Below are 20,318 nucleotides of genomic sequence, written 5' to 3' on the forward strand. Positions count from 1 at the left end.
GTGCAGTGTGCAGTGTGATTGCGTTTGCGTCGTCTGTGGACCTATTGGGGCGGTAAGCAAATTGGAGTGAGTCTAGGGTGTCAGGTAGGGTGGAGGTGATATGGTCCTTGACTAGTCTCTCAAAGCACTTCATGATGACGGAAGTGAGTGCTACGGGGCGATAGTCATTTATCTCAGTTACCTTAGCTTTCTTGGGAACAGGAACAATGGTGGCCCTCTTGAAGCATGTTGAATTAGTGTTTGTGTAATGGAAGGTACCAGGGAGAGATGGCTCGGGTTGAGAGGAACCTCATTTTGGGGGGGGGGCAAACCCTGGTTTCCTTACATTTAGAACAGTTTTCACAGCAGATACTGTCTACTGTGAATTATTAATTTCTTTCATACAAATTCTAACCTATTGACCCATTCCACACATCAGTTGTTTGTCATGAACATCCAGGAGGATGGACTTTGCTATAAAATACTGTGGCTTAGTCCTGGTGGTTGGGCTCTCCACGAATCACCTACGGGCAGGTCGTTGACTAGCTCCATTACTGCAGTAATTAAATAATTTTTTTGAAGAATTCTAAAAGTCTCTCCTTTCAGTAGAATAATTACCACGGCAATATTTCTGCAAATTATATTTACTTTTGATACTTAAGTATATTTAAAACCAAATACTTTTACTCAAGTAGTATTTTACTGGGTGACTCACTTTTACGTGAGTCATTTTCTATTTTAAGGTATATATCGATTTTTCCTCAAGTATCATTGGGTACTTTTTCCACCACTGTTGGTCTGTCTATTTCTGCTGCTTTTGTTGTTAGGGTCTCTATTGACGGGTTTGTTTGGGAAGGGAACAAAATGGAGACTTGTCTTGTGAATCTGAAAGTTACTTTTTCTTTCTTCTGTCTTATTGAGAATAGAGTGGAAGTGAGTATAAGCTACCTGTAAGTGTAGCAATTCTAGTGAAATGGTAGTAGGTACCATTCCTCTGACAAGTAGTGGAAACCACCAGCTGGTGGCTATTGAAGAGAGGAGAGAAGAGTCTTTAAATCGACATGGAAATAAAAGACAGGTATTGTATTAGATAGAACATGTTGAGGATAAGTAGGTCTGGTAGAGTGGAGCTGCAGTAAGGTGAAGTCTATGATACACACGCACGAACACACACGTGCACACAACACACACAGGCTTACACACACGCACACACATGCACACACAGCTGAGTGTAAATCCATTGTGTTGCTCTGTCCAAGTGAAACCCTGCTTTAGAAACAGTCCTATGATTTATGAATCCCCTGAGGTTAAAACAGGCTGTCTCAGATTCAATTACAGCTACTTTTAATGTAAACCCACCGGAGAGCCAGGACAGGCTATGAATAATCATGTGCAACAATCACCAGCTAATCGTGCAGAGAGTGTTTTAGCTAAGAGCAAAGGGCATATATTCTGTCAAAGTCTATATATCATCTGGTTATTCATCTTTTTGCAGACCTTTTTTTCCATTTTGCAAAAGTCTGTATGTAGTATCAATGTCTCTATTTTCTTGTTTACAGTTTTCTTCAATCGCTAACAAGCATCGGTCAATACTGAAGCCACTTTTTCAAAACTCGTCAGTCTGCATTACCAACATGCATCTTGGCCAAACAGCTAATCTCACCTCCAAAACTCACTCAAACCACCAAAACACTTCATACATGTCTCAAAAAAAGATCGTTCAACCATAACACTGGCAACAGTTCTCACTCAGAAAGCATACGTTGTCACTCATAACACACTGACCTACAAAACACTAATAGGGAGCATTACATAAATGGTGAACTTCTCTTTGAAGTTTGAATGATTTTTCACATAAATCAGTATTTCATTATAGAATAAGAATATCACCTTATCACTTTATTGACTGTAGTAAAGTATATGTAACAAGAATGAATCAGAAATGCAGCAATTTGTTTCAATAGCCTTTATTTGTTCTATATCTTCGCAAATAGTAATTTACTTGTGAAAAATAAAAGGTAAAAAATAAAAAATCCTGAAATTCCAGGGCTGAAATAATAATTACAACAAAAAAAACATCAACATGTAGTATAATCACTCATACTGTACAGTACTGTGAGGGTTCTAGTTCTCATCAACATGTATAGTATAATCACTCATACTGTACAGTACTGTGAGGGTTCTAGTTCTCATCAACATGTATAGTATAATCACTCATACTGTACAGTACTGTGAGGGTTCTAGTTCTCATCAACATGTATAGTATAATCACTCATACTGTACAGTACTGTGAGGGTTCTAGTTCTCATCAACATGTATAGTATAACACTCATACTGTACAGTACTGTGAGGGTTCTAGTTCTCATCAACATGTATAGTATAATCACTCATACTGTACAGTACTGTGAGGGTTCTAGTTCTCATCAACATGTATAGTATAACACTCATACTGTACAGTACTGTGAGGGTTCTAGTTCTCATCAACATGTATAGTATAACACTCATACTGTACAGTACTGTGAGGGTTCTAGTTCTCATCAACATGTATAGTATAATCACTCATACTGTACAGTACTGTGAGGGTTCTAGTTCTCATCAACATGTATAGTATAATCACTCATACTGTACAGTACTGTGAGGGTTCTAGTTCTCATCAACATGTATAGTATAATCACTCATACTGTACAGTACTGTGAGGGTTCTAGTTCTCATCAACATGTATAGTATAACACTCATACTGTACAGTACTGTGAGGGTTCTAGTTCTCATCAACATGTATAGTATAATCACTCATACTGTACAGTACTGTGAGGGTTCTAGTTCTCATCAACATGTATAATATAATCACTCATACTGTACAGTACTGTGAGGGTTCTAGTTCTCATCAACATGTATAGTATAATCACTCATACTGTACAGTACTGTGAGGGTTCTAGTTCTCATCAACATGTATAGTATAATCACTCATACTGTACAGTACTGTGAGGGTTCTAGTTCTCATCAACATGTATAATATAATCACTCATACTGTACAGTACTGTGAGGGTTCTAGTTCTCATCAACATGTATAGTATAACACTCATACTGTACAGTACTGTGAGGGTTCTAGTTCTCATCAACATGTATAGTATAATCACTCATACTGTACAGTACTGTGAGGGTTCTAGTTCTCATCAACATGTATAGTATAATCACTCATACTGTACAGTACTGTGAGGGTTCTAGTTCTCATCAACATGTATAGTATAACACTCATACTGTACAGTACTGTGAGGGTTCTAGTTCTCATCAACATGTATAGTATAATCACTCATACTGTACAGTACTGTGAGGGTTCTAGTTCTCATCAACATGTATAGTATAATCACTCATACTGTACAGTACTGTGAGGGTTCTAGTTCTCATCAACATGTATAGTATAACACTCATACTGTACAGTACTGTGAGGGTTCTAGTTCTCATCAACATGTATAGTATAATCACTCATACTGTACAGTACTGTGAGGATTCAAGTTCTCCCTCTCTCCTGCATTTGGCCACAAGTTCTCATCAACATTACATCGTATGTCTTCTCTGGCGATGCATCTTTGAAAGTATCTTCTGGAATGTCTAATCCAACCCTGGCAGTCTTCAGGAGAAATGTCTTCACACCCCGCATTCATGTCCAGTAAGGACATCTGGTCATGTGGATGGTGGTCTTCCACCTTCCACCTCCACGCAGAGAAAAACTCCTCTATGGGGTTTAGGAAGGGGGAGAATGGAGGCAGGAATAGAACTGACATCCTGGGATGTGCAGCAAGCCAGTCTGACTGCAGCAGAGTGGTGGAATGCCACATTATCCCACACAGCAATGAAGGTAGGGGAGTTTCTTGCCCCTCTCTCCTCCGCTGGCACAAGTTGATTATGCAGGTCCTCCAGAAAAGAAATGAGCCTCTCTGAATTGTAGGGGCCAATGAGTGGTTTGTGTAACAGCAAACCATCATTGGACAGTGCTGCACACATGGTGATGTTAGTGCCTCTCTGGCCTGGGACATCCACATTTGCTCTCTGTCCAATCACATTTCTTAACCTGCGGCGTGTTTTTGCCAGGTTGTAACCAGCTTCATCTACAAAGATGAATGTATGTGCAGTTTGCCTGGCTTCCATCTCCATTACTCTCTAAAATACAGTAAATCCACAGTTTTACAGTACTTTACATTATGCATAGCTGTGTATGTACCCTGTTTGGTTATTGAACAGACATCTTACCTGGACATATTGATACCGGAGTTCTTTCACACGTTCACCGTTTTTCTCAAAGGGTACAGTGTACAACTGCTTCATCCTTATTTTAGGTTACTCTAGGACTCTGGCAATTATCGTTGTGCTGACCGTATTCACATTCCCAAAAGTGATATTGTCTGCCTGCCAGCACTCTGTCCTGAATTTCACACAGTTTTATTTTATTGTTGCCAATTACCATGTCAACAATGGCAATTTCCTGCACATCTGATAATATTCTGCCTCTCCCTCCTGTGGGAGGCAACCTTTGGATCCTACTGAAAAACACAAAACAATCAATATATTTCAAAATGTCAGTACATGTAAAAATGTGAACATACTGTATTGTACTGTAATATGTAGTTCAATTATCATTGAAGGATGCACATCTCACCTGTTGTTTTGCTGGAAAATTCGTACTATTGATGCAACTGTTGAACGCTGCAGATTTGGTTGCACCCTTAAACCGGCCTCTCTCAAAGAGAGACCATGGTTTACAACATGGTCAATAATTGTGGCCCTTATCTCATCAGTGACCACCGCTCTTGGTCTTCCTCTCCTTTGTCCTCCACGCATTCTCCCTCTCCTGCCACTCTTCTTTCCCCACCAACCTGTCTTCCTTGATCCATGTTTCCAAACTAAATCATTCCGAAGCCGTCCTCTTTTGTCTGTATGGTAACGAGACTTAAAACAGGACAGGTAAGGCTTTCAGCTGAAATTGCAATCAGCTGCGTTCGGAATGATTCAATTTTCTGCTGAGATTTTCTATATGTTTCAATCTGGTTACTGCAGAAATGCACGACATTTGCCATCATTCTGTTTTGAATGTGTTTTTAACAGTTTTGGAAACAGTGTGTTAGCATTTGAAAACATGTGCTGCAAATATATAGTTTTGCAGGTGGTGAAGTATGAATGAGAAAAGAGTTCATGGATTTCGGAGAATGTGGTCATTGAATGCATTTTGTATGAAAGCAATGAAAAATGATTTACAGTTTGGTCCACATACACTTCTGTTTCGCTGACTGTGTGACAAGTTTTGACAATGTAACTTCAGTTTTGACCAATGCATCTTAGCAATGTTTTTATTTTATTTACTGAGGACAACAACAAAAGAAAATTCTTTCCACTGTCAAAGTCTGAGACATCTTGTGACCTATGAACCGACTTTTAATCAGTCATAAACAGAAACTTAAAGACATTTAGTCTGCTGTGAATGTTTAGCTAACATTTGTGTTTCTCTCTGTTCTTTCTGTCTTCCACTCAGGGGATGGGCTGATGCCAGACAGTTAGAATAACCTCCTGTCCTGTTCTCTGACTTTGGAGGACTACACCCTTAGAGAAAAGGATTCCAAAAGGGTTCTGCGGCTGTCCCCATAGGATAACTCTTTTTGGTTACAGGTTCCAGTTAGAAACCTCTATGGAAAGGGTTCTACATGGACCTCAAAAGAGTTCTACTTGGAACCAAAAAGGGTTCTCCTGTGGGGAGAGCCAAAGAACTCTTTCAGGTACTAGATATCACCTTTCTTTCTAAGAGTGTAGAGACATAGAGAGAGAGGGAGAGACATAGAGAGACAGAGAGAGAGGGAGACATAGAGAGGAAGACATAGAGAGGGAGATACAGACACACACAGACAGACAGACAGACAGACAGACAGACAGACAGACAGACAGACAGACAGACAGACAGACAGACAGACAGACAGACAGACAGACAGACAGACAGACAGACAGACAGACAGACAGACAGACAGACAGACAGACAGACAGACAGACAGACAGACAGACAGACAGACAGACAGACAGACAGACAGATATAGGGAGATATAGGGAGATATAGGGAGATAGAGTTATAGAAAGATAGAGAGAGATATAGACAGATAAAGAGAGATAGAGAGAGAGATAGAGAGACATAGAGAGAGATAGAGATTTAGAGAAATAGAGAGAGAAATAGAGAGAGATAGAGATTTAGAGAGGTAGAGAGAGATATAGAGATATAGAGAGAGAGAGATAAAGAGAGATATAAAGCTATATAGAGATATAGAGATATAGAGAGACATGGGGAGATATAGAGAGACATAGGGAGATATAGAGAGATAGAGAGAGATAGAGATATAGAGATATATAGAGAGATGTAGAGGTATAGAGAGATACAGAGAGATTTAGAGATATTTAGAGAGATAGAGATATAGAGAGATACAGAGATATCGAGATATAGAAATAGAGAGATGTAGAGATTTAGAGAGATATATAGAGAGATAGAAATATAGAGAGATATACTGTAGAAAGATAGAGATTTAGAGAGAGATATAGAGATATATAGAGAGATATACTGTAGAGAGATAGAGATATAGAGAGAGATATAGCAATATATAGAGATATAGAGACTTAGAGAGAGATATAGAGATATATATAGACATAGAGAGAGATATAGAGATATAGCGAGATATTGAGTGGAGGACCACTAACTCTCAACCAAGAACACAATGTCATCATGGAAGACTATTAGTGATGGAGAGTGTTCAAGAACAATTTAGTAGAACGTAATGGTGTTCTGGAAGAGCGAAGGGAAATGAACTGTTTTTCAAGACAGTGGGAAGCCACATTATAAAGGACTGTAATAGAGTAGAATAGAATAGAACACTGTATATTATAGTATAGTATAGTAGAATGGAATAGAAAAGAACACAACAGAGTAGAGTACAGTAGAGAAGAGTAGAGTATTTTAGAATAGTAGAATAGAATAGAAAAGAATAGAACAGAACAAATCAGACAACACTCACCCGAAGCCGGAGAGCATGCGGCAGAAGAGAAACATGCCGTACCCCTGGACGAAGGAGGAGAGGAAGGAGAAGAAGCCGTTGACCGACATAGCGATAAGCAGACACTGTTTACGGCCCACCTTGTCCGACAGACCCCCCCAGAAGAATGCCCCCATCATCATCCCCAGGTACACTATGCTGCCTGCAGAGAGGAGGGAGAGGGAGAGGAGCGAGATCGAAAGAAAAAAAAAGAGAATGAACGATAGAAAAAGAGAGCGGGAGAGAGAAGCGGGGGAGGGAGAGGGGGGCAGGACGAGAGGGAAGATAATTAGGTTGGATAAAAGGAGAGAGAAAATGTATTTAGTGTTAACTTTTTACTTGACACTTCTAGATTTGCAGCACTTGAAAATGATCTGAACCATCTGGACCAAAATGGCTTTTCAGGCAAACTGCTGACTAGGGAGGACACAAACACAGTCCCACACAGAGAAGCCGGTGTGTCTCACACACAGCAACTGTATCAGTATCGCTGCATGTCTGACTGTATTAGTGGAGTCCAGAGCAGAAAGAGTTATGTGATTTAACCAGGCTTGTCATTTCCCAGTCATTGATAAACCACTGAGGGGTCACAGAGATCCAATCGATCTGATTTGCCTGGGGACCTGCAGACAGACAAACCTAATAAAGAACACAGAGGCAGCCATGAAGCTACAACACTAACTGAACCTCACTATGGAAGAATCAACACTAACTGAACCTTACTATGGAAGCCTCAACACTAACTGAACCTCACTATGGAAGCCTCAACACTAACTGAACCTCACTATGGAAGCCTAAACACTAACTGAACCTCACTATGGAAGCCTCAACACTAACTGTACCTCACTATGGAAGCCTCAACACTAACTGAATCTCACTATGGAAGACTCAACACTAACTGAATCTCACTATGGAAGACTCAACACTAACTGAACCTCACTATGGAAGACTAAACACTAACTGAACCTCACTATGGAAGACTCAACACTAACTGAACCTCACTATGGAAGACTCAACACTAACTGAACCTCACTATGGAAGCCTCAACACTAACTGAACCTCACTATGGAAGACTCAACACTAACTGAACCTCACTATGGAAGACTCAACACTAACTGAACCTCACTATGGAAGACTCAACACTAACTGAACCTCACTATGGAAGCCTCAACACTAACTGAACCTCACTATGGAAGCCTCAACACTAACTGAATCTCACTATGGAAGACTCAACACTAACTGAATCTCACTATGGAAGACTCAACACTAACTGAACCTTACTATGGAAGCCTCAACACTAACTGAACCTCACTATGGAAGAATCAACACTAACTGAACCTTACTATGGAAGCCTCAACACTAACTGAACCTTACTATGGAAGAATCAACACTAACTGAACCTCACTATGGAAGCCTCAACACTAACTGAACCTCACTATGGAAGACTCAACACTAACTGAACCTCACTATGGAAGACTCAACACTAACTGAACCTCACTATGGAAGCCTAAACACTAACTGAACCTCACTATGGAAGCCTCAACACTAACTGAACCTCACTATGGAAGCCTCAGCACTAACTGAACCTCACTATGGAAGACTCAACACTAACTGAACCTCACTATGGAAGCCTAAACACTAACTGAATTTCACTATGGAAGCCTCAACACTAACTGAACCTCACTATGGAAGCCTCAACACTAACTGAACCTCACTATGGAAGCCTCAACACTAACTGAACCTCACTATGGAAGCCTCAACACTAACTGAACCTCACTATGGAAGCCTAAACACTAACTGAACTTCACTATGGAAGCCTCAACACTAACTGAACCTCACTATGGAAGCCTAAACACTAACTGAATTTCACTATGGAAGCCTCAACACTAACTGAACCTCACTATGGAAGCCTAAACACTAACTGAATTTCACTATGGAAGCCTAAACACTAACTGAACTTCACTATGGAAGCCTCAACACTAACTGAACCTCACTATGTAAGCCTCAACACTAACTGAACCTCACTATGGAAGCCTAAACACTAACTGAACCTCACTATGGAATCCTAAACACTAACTGAACCTCACTATGAAAGCCTAAACACTAACTGAACCTCACTATGGAAGCCTAAACACTAACTGAACCTCACTATGGAAGACTCAACACTAACTGAACCTCACTATGGAAGACTCAACACTAACTGAACCTCACTATGGAAGCCTAAACACTAACTGAACCTCACTATGGAAGCCTCAACACTAACTGAACCTCACTATGGAAGACTCAACACTAACTGAACCTCACTATGGAAGACTCAACACTAACTGAACCTCACTATGGAAGCCTAAACACTAACTGAACCTCACTATGGAAGACTCAACACTAACTGAATTTCAACGGTACTATGTTCTGACCACAGCATTTGATAAGCGAGCATTGACTGACCTATAAACTATCAGATAAGGTTGTTTTTCCACAGGAAGTAAGTGTGATCTCTCTTCCAGTCCCAGTGGACACTGGGAAATGGAGGCGGGTGGGGGGCAGTAAATAATCCACTTCACTCAGCCAGAGTCTAGATATGCTAATAAAAATGCTAATCTGTTTTTATGGGGAGAGGCGATTGTTCACAGATGCTGTTCCCCATCGCTGCCGGGAAGCCCAGAGCCCAGCACCTCTCTGTTTAAATTTTTTTTAACTAGGCAAGTCAGTTAAGAACAAATTCTTATTTACAAAGTTGGCCTACCCCGGCCAAATCCTAACCCGGACAACGCTGGGCCAATTGTGTGCCGCCGTATGGGACTCCCAATAACGGTCAGCTGTGATACAGCCTGGAATCGAACCAGAGTCTATATTGACGCCTCTAACACTGAGATGCAGTGCCTTAGACCGCTGTGCCACTCAGGAGCAATGCAGAGACACAGTCCATGGTATCGGCTAACAACACCTAATTTACTTTATGACTCCCCACAGCTGGGCTGGTATCAGAGTATAGTAAACAACCTTTTCCGGACGAGGTGATTTCCTGTAGGGTTCAACCAGGGGTCAGGGTGTAGTAGAACCTCAGACTGCATCCCAAATGATACCCTATATTCCTTGTTCCTGGGACAAAATAGGTTGTCATTTGAGACTTTCCCACAGTGACACCCCAGTCTTTACCCCTTACCCACACATGTACAGTATTTATCTCCACCCAACAGTATGAATGATCCAGACTTGCTTTGCTTTCTTAAGAGTTTTGTCCAATCAAAGATCTCAGAGAAGAATCGGAACTAGAGTCTAACGACAGCAAATCAGGAGGGTGGGGAGGGGTTTACTGATATGGATGATGACTTGCTGAAATCCATCAATGAAAGGCTTGCCAAACTTGATATATTGGATATACTACGAGAGGACATCAATGCATTATGTGCCAGTCTAGAATTCAGCCAATGTCAGATTGATGATCTAAGGAAAGAGAACACGGAGCTGAAAGGTACTGTAGACTCTTCATGGCAAGGTGGAGGTGGTGCAGAGGGAAAACAAACAACTTAAAGAAACCTTGCTTGACGTACAGTGTCGATCAATGCGGGACAATCTAATCTTTTCAGGGATACTGGAGAATGACAACAGCAGAAGCTGTGAGGACACTGTCCGAGACCCTAGGTCAACTCAACTGAAACTGCCCACTGACGTTGTGTGTCATGTCACTTTCTCCAGAGTCCATAGAATGGGTAAGGCCAAATGTTTTGAACATTTTAAGCAACATGAAATGGCGAAGAGCAGGGGCAGAGAACTCAGAAACACTGATTTTGGAATGAATGATCACTTCCCCACGGAGATCAATGAAAGGAGAAAAAAAACTGAGTCTAGAGTAACTCCCTGGATATGTTAATCCAACTATATCAGGACTCTAGAGTAACTCCCTGGCTATGTTAATCCAACTGTATCAGGACTCTAGAGTAACTCCCTGGCTATGTTAATCCAACTGTATCGGGACTCTAGAGTAACTCCCTGGCTATTTTAATCCAATTACATCAGGACTCTAGAGTAACTCCCTGGCTATGTTAATCCAACTACATCAGGACTCTAGAGTAACCCCCTGGCTATTTTAATCCAGCTATATCAGGACTATAGAGTAACTCCCTGGCTGTTTTAATCCAGCTATATCAGGACTCGAGAGTAACTCCCTGGCTATTTTAATCCAGCTATATCAGGACTAGAGTAACTCCCTGGCTATTTTAATCCAACTGTATCAGGACTCTAGAGTAACTCCCTGGCTATGTTAATCCAACTACATCAGGACTCTAGAGTAACTCCCTGGCTATGTTAATCCAACTACATCAGGACTCTAGAGTAACTCCCTGGCTATGTTAATCCAACTACATCAGGACTCTAGAGTAACTCCCTGGCTATGTTAATCCAACTGTATCAGGACTCTAGAGTAACTCCCTGGCTATTTTAATCCAGCTATATCAGGACTCTAGAGGAACTCCCTGGCTATTTTAATCCAATGTTCAAATCTGAGTTTGTGTGTTGTAGTGTATCATGACAATTTAAACTATAACGAATACATGCTCTATTGATCTCCACTTGATAAGGAAAGGGCTGCATATAGCTCAGGTTAATGTATGTAGCCTTCCTAACAAAATACATGAGGTTTTTAACTTGGTCAACATAAATAATATTCATATTTTAGCTTTGACCGAAACGCATTTGGATGCAACAGTAAACGATGGGCAAATGAACATTCAAGGATATAGTCTACTGAGAAGGGACAGGAATAGGACTGGTGGGGGTGTAGCACTGTATATTCAGAATCATATACCTTTTAAGAGGAGGGATGACCTTAATGTATGTCAAATAGTGGCACTATGGGCTGAAGTACATCTGCCTCACCAGGCAGCCATATAGGTAGGATGTGTGAATATACCTCCTAGCTCTAAGGTGTCCTATCTGGATGACTTATGTACTGGGTTTGACCAGGCCACAGATAGTAACAGAGATGTATTTATCTTGGGTGATTTTAATATAAATTGGAAGGATCATAATAAATCAAATGGAACTAAATTGATGAGATATGCCGAGAGTTGTGGTTTGAAACAACAGGTTAATGATACTACTAGATCATCAACTAAGTTGGGTCACAGTTCGGACACGTGCATTGATCTGATCTTCTGTAATATACCATTGCAATGCTTAAAAGACAGATCAATGCCAGTGGGCTGGACAGACCATAATATTGTGACCATAACCATGAACACCAAGGTTCCAAAGAAACCCCCAAGGATTGTGGTCAAGAGAAATGTTAAGACATTTAATCATGAGCTATTTCAAAATGATTTGGCTGCTGTACCCTGGGAGCTGATTTATCTAGAGGATGATTTAAATCACACTACAGAATGTTTTATTGATTTGCTCACTGAGGTAATGGACCATCATGCCCCAGTAAGAAAGAGTACAGTTGGGGCTCGTCCATCTCCATGGATTGATGATCAACTGGGTGAGGCATTTCCTCAAAGAAATATGTAAAAATGTCTTAGCAGCCAAATCCAAACTAGAAACTGATTAACAGAATTATAGAACACTACGCAATTACGCAGTTAAATTAAATCATTAGACATTTTCTGGGGGACAAAAATGCTTTTATTGTTGTAAGAATTTTTTTTTTTTAAAGGTATAGAATACAGTGAAGGGCTTACTTGGTACATCTATTTCATCATGTCCATCTAGTGTGGAGGTTGACGGGAGAACAACAACATAACCAGTTGATATTACCAATCATTTTGCAGATTTCTTGACAAAGAAAACGTATTTACTGAGCGATAATGTGAACACCCATTCCTCCAAACAAGCTATTGTCCAATGGATTGATGATCATATTATGAGCAAAAAACCTGCTCTTTTAGTCTACAAATGGCATCAGTAGAGGTGGTGTTAAACCTATTGAAGTCATTACCCAATGGTAAATCTACAGGTTATGATCTTATGGACAATGTTTCACTTCACTATGCTGCTCCCCAGATTGCAGCTCCACTGAAATACATATTTAATTGGTCACTGGAAAAGGGGATGTTTGCAAATGTATGGAAGCGTGCTAAACTGTGTCCTATTCCGAAAGACAGCAAATAACCCATTACTACTGCCAATAGTCAACCAATTAGTCTACTCCCTTCACTCAGTAAGATGTTGGAGGGTATTGTGAGTAGACACATATAGGAGGTCATGGAGAAAAAGGATCTGATCACAGCCAATCACCATGCTTATCGCACAAACCATTCCACTACCACTGCATTGGTTGACATGACTGACCAGTGGCTCAATGTTATGGATAATGGCAGGTTTGTGGGTGTATTATTTTTAGATTTTAGTGCAGTATTTGATTTAGTGGATCATAAAATCATTTTGACAAAATTAATGCATGATGGTTTTAAGGAGGCAGCATTGAATTGGATACAATCATATCTAACTGACACACTGCAGGGAGCTGCCTTGGGCCACTTCTTTACTTAGTACACCAACGACCTTGAAGCTCAAGCTACTATATTTGCAGATGATACTACAATTTATACAGCAATACAATCGGTTCAACAGGTACAGCAAGCTCTACAAGTAGATCTGGGAAATATCAGGGAGTGGGTTTGCCGGAACCAACTTGTTCTGAACACCATGAAAACCAAGGTTATGTTGGCCTGTTCCACCAGGAAAAGGCCAACACAGCATGGGATACAGTTAAGCATGGGGGGGGGGGGGGGGAGTACAACTTGAGGAAGTGGCAGAAACCAAACTACTAGGAGTGCAGCTAGACAACTGCTTATCATGGTCGTCTCAAAACATTAATTGGGAGTCAGGTGAACTATTGTTCTGTGTTCTGGGAAAATGCATCAGCAAGTTAAATTAGGAGGATGCAGATAGTACAGAACAAAGCAGCAAGGATTGTTTGAAGGTGGAGATATGGTTCTTCTGTTGCAGTCTTGCACAATGCTCTTGGGTGGTAATTTGATCAACAAGATAATTGAGAAATAAACATGCTTATTTTATTTCCTAATATACACCATTTAAAACGGCCAAACTCTATTCACAACAGTATTCAGTTAGTAAGAGACAGTCATTCAGTAAATACTAGGAATAGACTGTCCACCATCTATGTGTTATCCAGACAGTAAAGAAAAATAGGCAAAATAAAATGTCGATTCAAAACTAATAAAGAAATGTAATAATGTATCTGAGCAAACCAGAAACCTTTCAATATATAAATTCAAATAATACTTTAAAACCATTTAAATATAATACATTGGAAGGTTGTGCAGGACTATGGTAGATTAAGGAATCAATCTATCTTTTCAGATTGTTAGAGTGTTTATCTGGTCAACATGTCCGTGTATTATGTCTGTTTGTAACAGCGTGTTATATGTGAAAATGTGAATGTATTATAAATTGTATTTTAATGTTTAAGGACTCCTGGAAGATTAGTCCAAATGGGGACTAAAAGAGATCCTAATCAAATCAAAACCCTCACATCTGAACGATGTGATTCATACACAGACACACAAACACAGTTTCAGAGTTGACTTCCATTACAAATGACTGCGTAGGAAGCATTCATCAAATAACGCTGCATTTAGTCCAACTGAATTAGAAACTAATCATAGACTTTAGAGAGATATTTCTGCAGACTGTCTATCTCTCTCCTCTCCAACGGTACGGTACAGTGTGCAGCTCTGCCTCCAACCCAGAGGGAATACTTCACTAACTCAACTTTAGCTGCTGCTGCTATCTCCGCCAGACGAGACGGGAGCAGTAAGCGTCAAGCGGGGAGCGGCGCGGTGGGTTTGTCTCTATGGTAATTAGCTCTTATGCGTAAGCATAATTCCCCGTCCACGCTACGCTCCTCGCCACTACACTCTCAGCACGGATGAGAGGATAAAAAGAAAGGAGGAGAGGATGAGAGAGGAGGAGTGGAGAAGAGGAGAGAAGGGCGACAACAGAGAGAAACAGCTGAGTAATTCCGGAACTGGAACATTGGGTGCATTCCGGGGTTCTTAAGGGATTCCCCCAAGATTCCGGGAATCCCCTGAGGTTGACGTTTGATTGACAGGTCTGTCTGAGAGCATCTATTACAAGGAATATTAGAATGGTGTAGAGAAGGAATACAGTTATATCATCTTACAACTGTTCTAAATGACACCGAACAAAAATATAAAAATATAAAGATTTTACTGAGTTACAGTTCACATAAGGAAATCAGTCAATTTAAATAAATAATTAGGCCCTAATCTATGGATTTCACATGACTGGGAATACAGATATGCATCTGTTGGTCAGAGATAGCTTTAAAAAAAAAGGTAGTGACGTGGATCAGAAAACCAGTCAGTATCTGGTGTGACCACCATTTGCCTCATGCAGCGCGACATAGCGTTGATCAGGCTGTTGATTGTGGCCTGTGGAATGTTGTCCCACTCCTCTTCAATGGCTGTGCGAAGTTTCTGGATATTGGCGGGAACTGGAACACGCTGTCGTACACGTCGATCCAGGGCATCCCAATCATGCTCAATGGGTGACATGCCTGGTGAGTATGCAGCCCATGGAAGAACTGGGACATTTTCAGCTTCCAGGAATTGTGTACAGGTCCTTGTGACATGGGGCCGTGCATTATCATGCTGAAACATGAGGTGATGGTGGTGGATGAATGACACGACAATGGGCCTCAGAATCACGATCTCTGTGCTTTCAAATTGCCATTGATAAAATGATATTATGTTTGTTGTCTGAAGTTTATGCCTGCCAATACCATAACCCCACCGCCACCATGGGGCTCTCTGTTCACAGCGTTGACATCAGCAAACTGCTCGCCCCCTATAGACGCTGTCTGCCATCTGCCCAGAATAGTTCAAACTGGGATTAATCCGTGAAGAGCACACTTCTCCAGTATGCCAGTGGCCACCGAAGTTGAGCATTTGCCCACTGAAGTTGGTTACCACAGCAAACTGCAGTCAGATCAAGACCCTGGTGAGGAAGTCGAGCATGCAGATGAACATCCCTGAGACGGTTTCTGACAGTTTGTTTGTGCAACAGTTTGTTTGTTCTTCGGTTGTGCAAACCCACAGTTTCATCAGCTGTCCGGTTGGCTGGTCTCAGACGATCCCGCAGGTGAAGAAGCCAGATGTGGCGGTCCGGGACTGGCGTGGTTACACGTAGTCTGTGGTTGTGAGGCCGGTTGGACGTACTGCCAAATTCTCTAAAACGACTTATGGTGTGAACATTTACATTAAATTCTCTGGCAACAGCTTTGGTGGACATTCCTGCAGTCAGCATGCCAATTGCATGCCAATTGCACTCCCTCCCTCAAAACTGGATACATCTGTGGCATTGTGTTGTGTGACAAAACTGCACATTTTGGAGTGGCCTTTTATTGTCCCCAGCACAAGGTGCACCTGTGTATTGATTATGCTGTTTAATCAGCTTCTTGATATGCCACACCTGTCAGGTGGATGGATTATCTTGGCAAAGGAGAAATGCTCACTGACAGGGATGTAAACAAATTTGTGCACAAAATTTGAGAAGAATAAGCTTTCTGTGAATATGGAACATTTCTTGCTTCTTTTATTTCAGCTCATGAAACATGGGACCAACATTTGACATGTTGCATTTATATTTTGGTTCAGTGTCTTTTGATTCTGATTCATTTGAGAAAATGCCAGTATTACACACACATTCACAGGCACGCACGAACGCAGGCACACACACACACACACACACACACGCAGGCACACACAGAGACAGGAGGCCTGTCAGGAAACAAAGCAGTCCATTATCATGTTGAGGCAGACACTTGTATTAGCATCCTGCCTCCTGCCTGCCTGCAGCCCCCAGTCTTCACTAGCCTACTGACAGGAGGGGGCAGGCCAGGGTGGACTGAACACTTGACATCAGACTGTGAGCTGGTTTGTGTCTGTCAGTTTTTTCAGCTTAACCCATCCATTTCACACACCCACAACGACACACACACACACACACACACACACACACACACACACACACACACACACACACACACACACACACACACACACACACACACACACACACACACACACACACACACACACACACACACACACACACACACACACACAAAGACACACAGAGACACACGCACAGCGTTGGTGCTTTATCCCTGTATGCTTTAATTAGTTGACCTCAAGCTCCAGTTCAGCCAATTTATCACCCCATTGTGTTGATTAACACACACACACAGACACACACAGACACACACACACACAGACACACACATCTCCAATCATTCTCTGCTGACCCCTGCTGTGTCTATCCACTGACCCTGACTCAAACCTTCAACAGAACACAGAGAAGATAGTTGGAGGGAGAGGAGGAGTGAAGACAGGAAGAGAGGAGGAGAGATTTGAAGTGTGTCAGAGTGTTTTGTAGGGAGGCAGGCTCAACCGTAGTCTCCTGCTCTCTCCTCCTCCTCCTCTCTGTTCTCCTCAGTCAAGCGGGTTTAACTGAGCCAGCTAAGCATGGCTAAACTGCAGAGAGAAACACAATACCGTAGCGATTATACTACCTCACAGTAATATCTCACCCTCACAATCACCTAATAGCAGTGAGACACAGAGAGGGAGGGAGAGACATTTTACAGAACCAGCTCAAATTTGTTTACATCAAATTCAACACGTCACTTCCTGTTGAATTTGCAGACGTGTTGCTGTGCGTTTTGTTGCTGTGCGTTTTGCTGCCAACTTTACTTTGCTAGCTGACAACTTTACGTTTTGTTTTTTTTTGTTTTTAATTACCGTTTATATTTTTAGTTTTTCCATCGCAACTTTTTTCCCTCATTCAACTTTTTCACTCCGGACGCTTTATCTGGACATGGTTCGTCAGCACCTTCAACAGCCGAAGCTAAGTAGTAACATTAACATGATGTCTTCTAATTGCAGTCGCTGTACTCATAATATACAGGAGAACGATCGCCTTACGGCGAGGATAGCTGTGCTACAAGCCCAGCTTCAGACGCAATCGTTAGGCAAGGGTAATTTCAGTGTAGGAAAGGAAGAAACAGCGTCTGTGCCACCAGTAAGTACAGACAGTAACGTTAGTATAAACCCCCCCGCACAGTCCCCGCAGCCGGACAACTTTCTCATGGCTTCTGGAGGGAAATGCTGTAGGAATGCTCAACTGGTGTCGCTCATTCAGCCGACAGAAACTTTCAACCGGTTCTCCCCATTATGTAGCGAGTCGGAGTCTGAGGCTGAGTCTTCTCTTGTCTCTACTCCTCCCGCTACGGGGTCTGAGACGCCGAAGGCTCCAACCATTAGCTCTGACAAATTGAAAACCCTAGTCATTGGCGACTCCATTACCCGCAGTATTAGACTTAAAACGAATCACCCAGCGATCATACACTGTTTACCAGGGGGCAGGGCTACCGACGTTAAGGCTAATCTAAAGATGGTGCTGGCTAAAGCTAAATCTGGCGAGTATAGAGAGTATAGAGATATTGTTATCCACGTCGGCACCAACGATGTTAGGATGAAACAGTCAGAGGTCACCAAGTGCAACATAGCTTCAGCGTGTAAATCAGCTAGAAAGATGTGTCGGCATCGAGTAATTGTCTCTGGCCCCCTCCCAGTTAGGGGGAGTGATGAGCTCTACAGCAGTCTCAGCACTCAATCGCTGGTTGAAAACTGTTTTCTGCCCCTCCCAAAAGATAGAATTTGTAGATAATTGGCCCTCTTTCTGGGACTCACCCACAAACAGGACCAAGCCTGACCTGCTGAGGAGTGACGGACTCCATCCTAGCTAGAGGGGTGCTCTCATCTTATCTACCAACATAGATAGGGCTCTAACTCCTCTAGCTCCACAATGAAATAGGGTGCAGGCCAGGCAGCAGGCTGTTAGTCAACCTGCCAGCTTAGTGGAGTCTGCCAATAGCACAGCCAGTGTAGTCAGCTCAGCCATACCCATTGAGACTGTGTTTGTGCCTCGACCTAGGTTGGGCAAAACTAAACATGGCGGTGTTCGCCTTAGCAATCTTATTAGGATAAAGACCTCCTCCATTCCTGCCATTATTGAAAGAGATCGTGATACCTCACATCTCAAAATAGGGTTACTTAATGTTAGATCCCTCACTTCAAAGGCAGTCATAGTCAATGAACTAATCACTGATCATAATCTTGATGTGATTGGCCTGACTGAAACATGGCTTAAGCCTGATGAATTTACTGTGTTAAATGAGGCCTCACCTCCTGGTTACACTAGTGACCATATCCCCCGTGCATCCCGCAAAGGCGGAGGTGTTGCTAACATTTACGATAGCAAATTTCAATTTACAAAAAAAAAAATGACGTTTTCGTCTTTTGAGCTTCTAGTCATGAAATCTATGCAGCCTACTCAATCACTTTTTATAGCTACTGTTTACAGGCCTCCTGGGCCATATACAGCGTTCCTCTCTGAGTTCCCTGAATTCCTATCAGACCTTGTAGTCATAGCAGATCATATTCTAATTTTTGGTGATTTTAATATTCATATGGAGAAGTCCACAGACCCACTCCAAAAGTATTTCGGAGCCATCATCGACTCAGTGGGTTTTGTCCAACATGTCTCTGGACCTACTCACTGCCACAGTCATACTCTGGACCTAGTTTTGTCCCATGGAATAAATGTTGTAGATCTTAATGTTTTTCCACATAATCCTGGACTATCGGACCACCATTTTATTACGTTTGCAATCGCAACAAATAATCTGCTCAGACCCCAACCAAGGAGCATCAAAAGTCGTGCTATAAATTCTCAGACAACACAAAAATTCCTTGATGCCCTTCCAGACTCCTTCTGCCTACCCAAGGACGTCAGAGGACAAAAATCAGTTAACCACTTAACTGAGGAACTCAATTTAACCTTGCGCAATACCCTAGATGCAGTTGCACCCCTAAAAACGAAAAACATTTGTCATAAGAAACTAGCTCCCTGGTATACAGAAAATACCCGAGCTTTGAAGCAAGCTTCCAGGAAATTGGAACGGAAATGGCGCCACACCAAACTGGAAGTCTTCCGACTAGCTTGGAAAGACAGTACCGTGCAGTACCGAAGAGCCCTCACTGCTGCTCGATCATCCTACTTTTCCAACTTAATCGAGGAAAATAAGAACAATCCAAAATTTCTTTTTGATACTGTTGCAAAGCTAACTAAAAAGCAGCATTCCCCAAGAGAGGATGGCTTTCACTTCAGCAGTAATAAATTCATGAACTTCTTTGAGGAAAAGATCATGACCATTAGAAAGCAAATTACGGA

General features: G+C 41.8%; 1 protein-coding gene across 2 annotated transcripts in view; it reads right to left on the reverse strand.

The window, feature by feature from the left end:
• LOC120021912 (synaptic vesicle glycoprotein 2C-like) overlaps positions 1-20,318 on the reverse strand; it is a 60,762-nt gene that overhangs the window by 25,127 nt on the left and 15,317 nt on the right. For both annotated transcript variants that reach the window (XM_038965750.1, XM_038965749.1), the window contains exon 2: positions 7,020-7,200. In XM_038965750.1, coding sequence (XP_038821678.1) covers positions 7,020-7,200 — 181 coding nt within the window. The remainder of the gene's footprint in view (positions 1-7,019; positions 7,201-20,318) is intronic.

Source organism: Salvelinus namaycush, chromosome 26 (genome assembly GCF_016432855.1).
Source record: "Salvelinus namaycush isolate Seneca chromosome 26, SaNama_1.0, whole genome shotgun sequence".
In the NCBI taxonomy this organism is placed as follows: domain Eukaryota; kingdom Metazoa; phylum Chordata; class Actinopteri; order Salmoniformes; family Salmonidae; genus Salvelinus; species Salvelinus namaycush.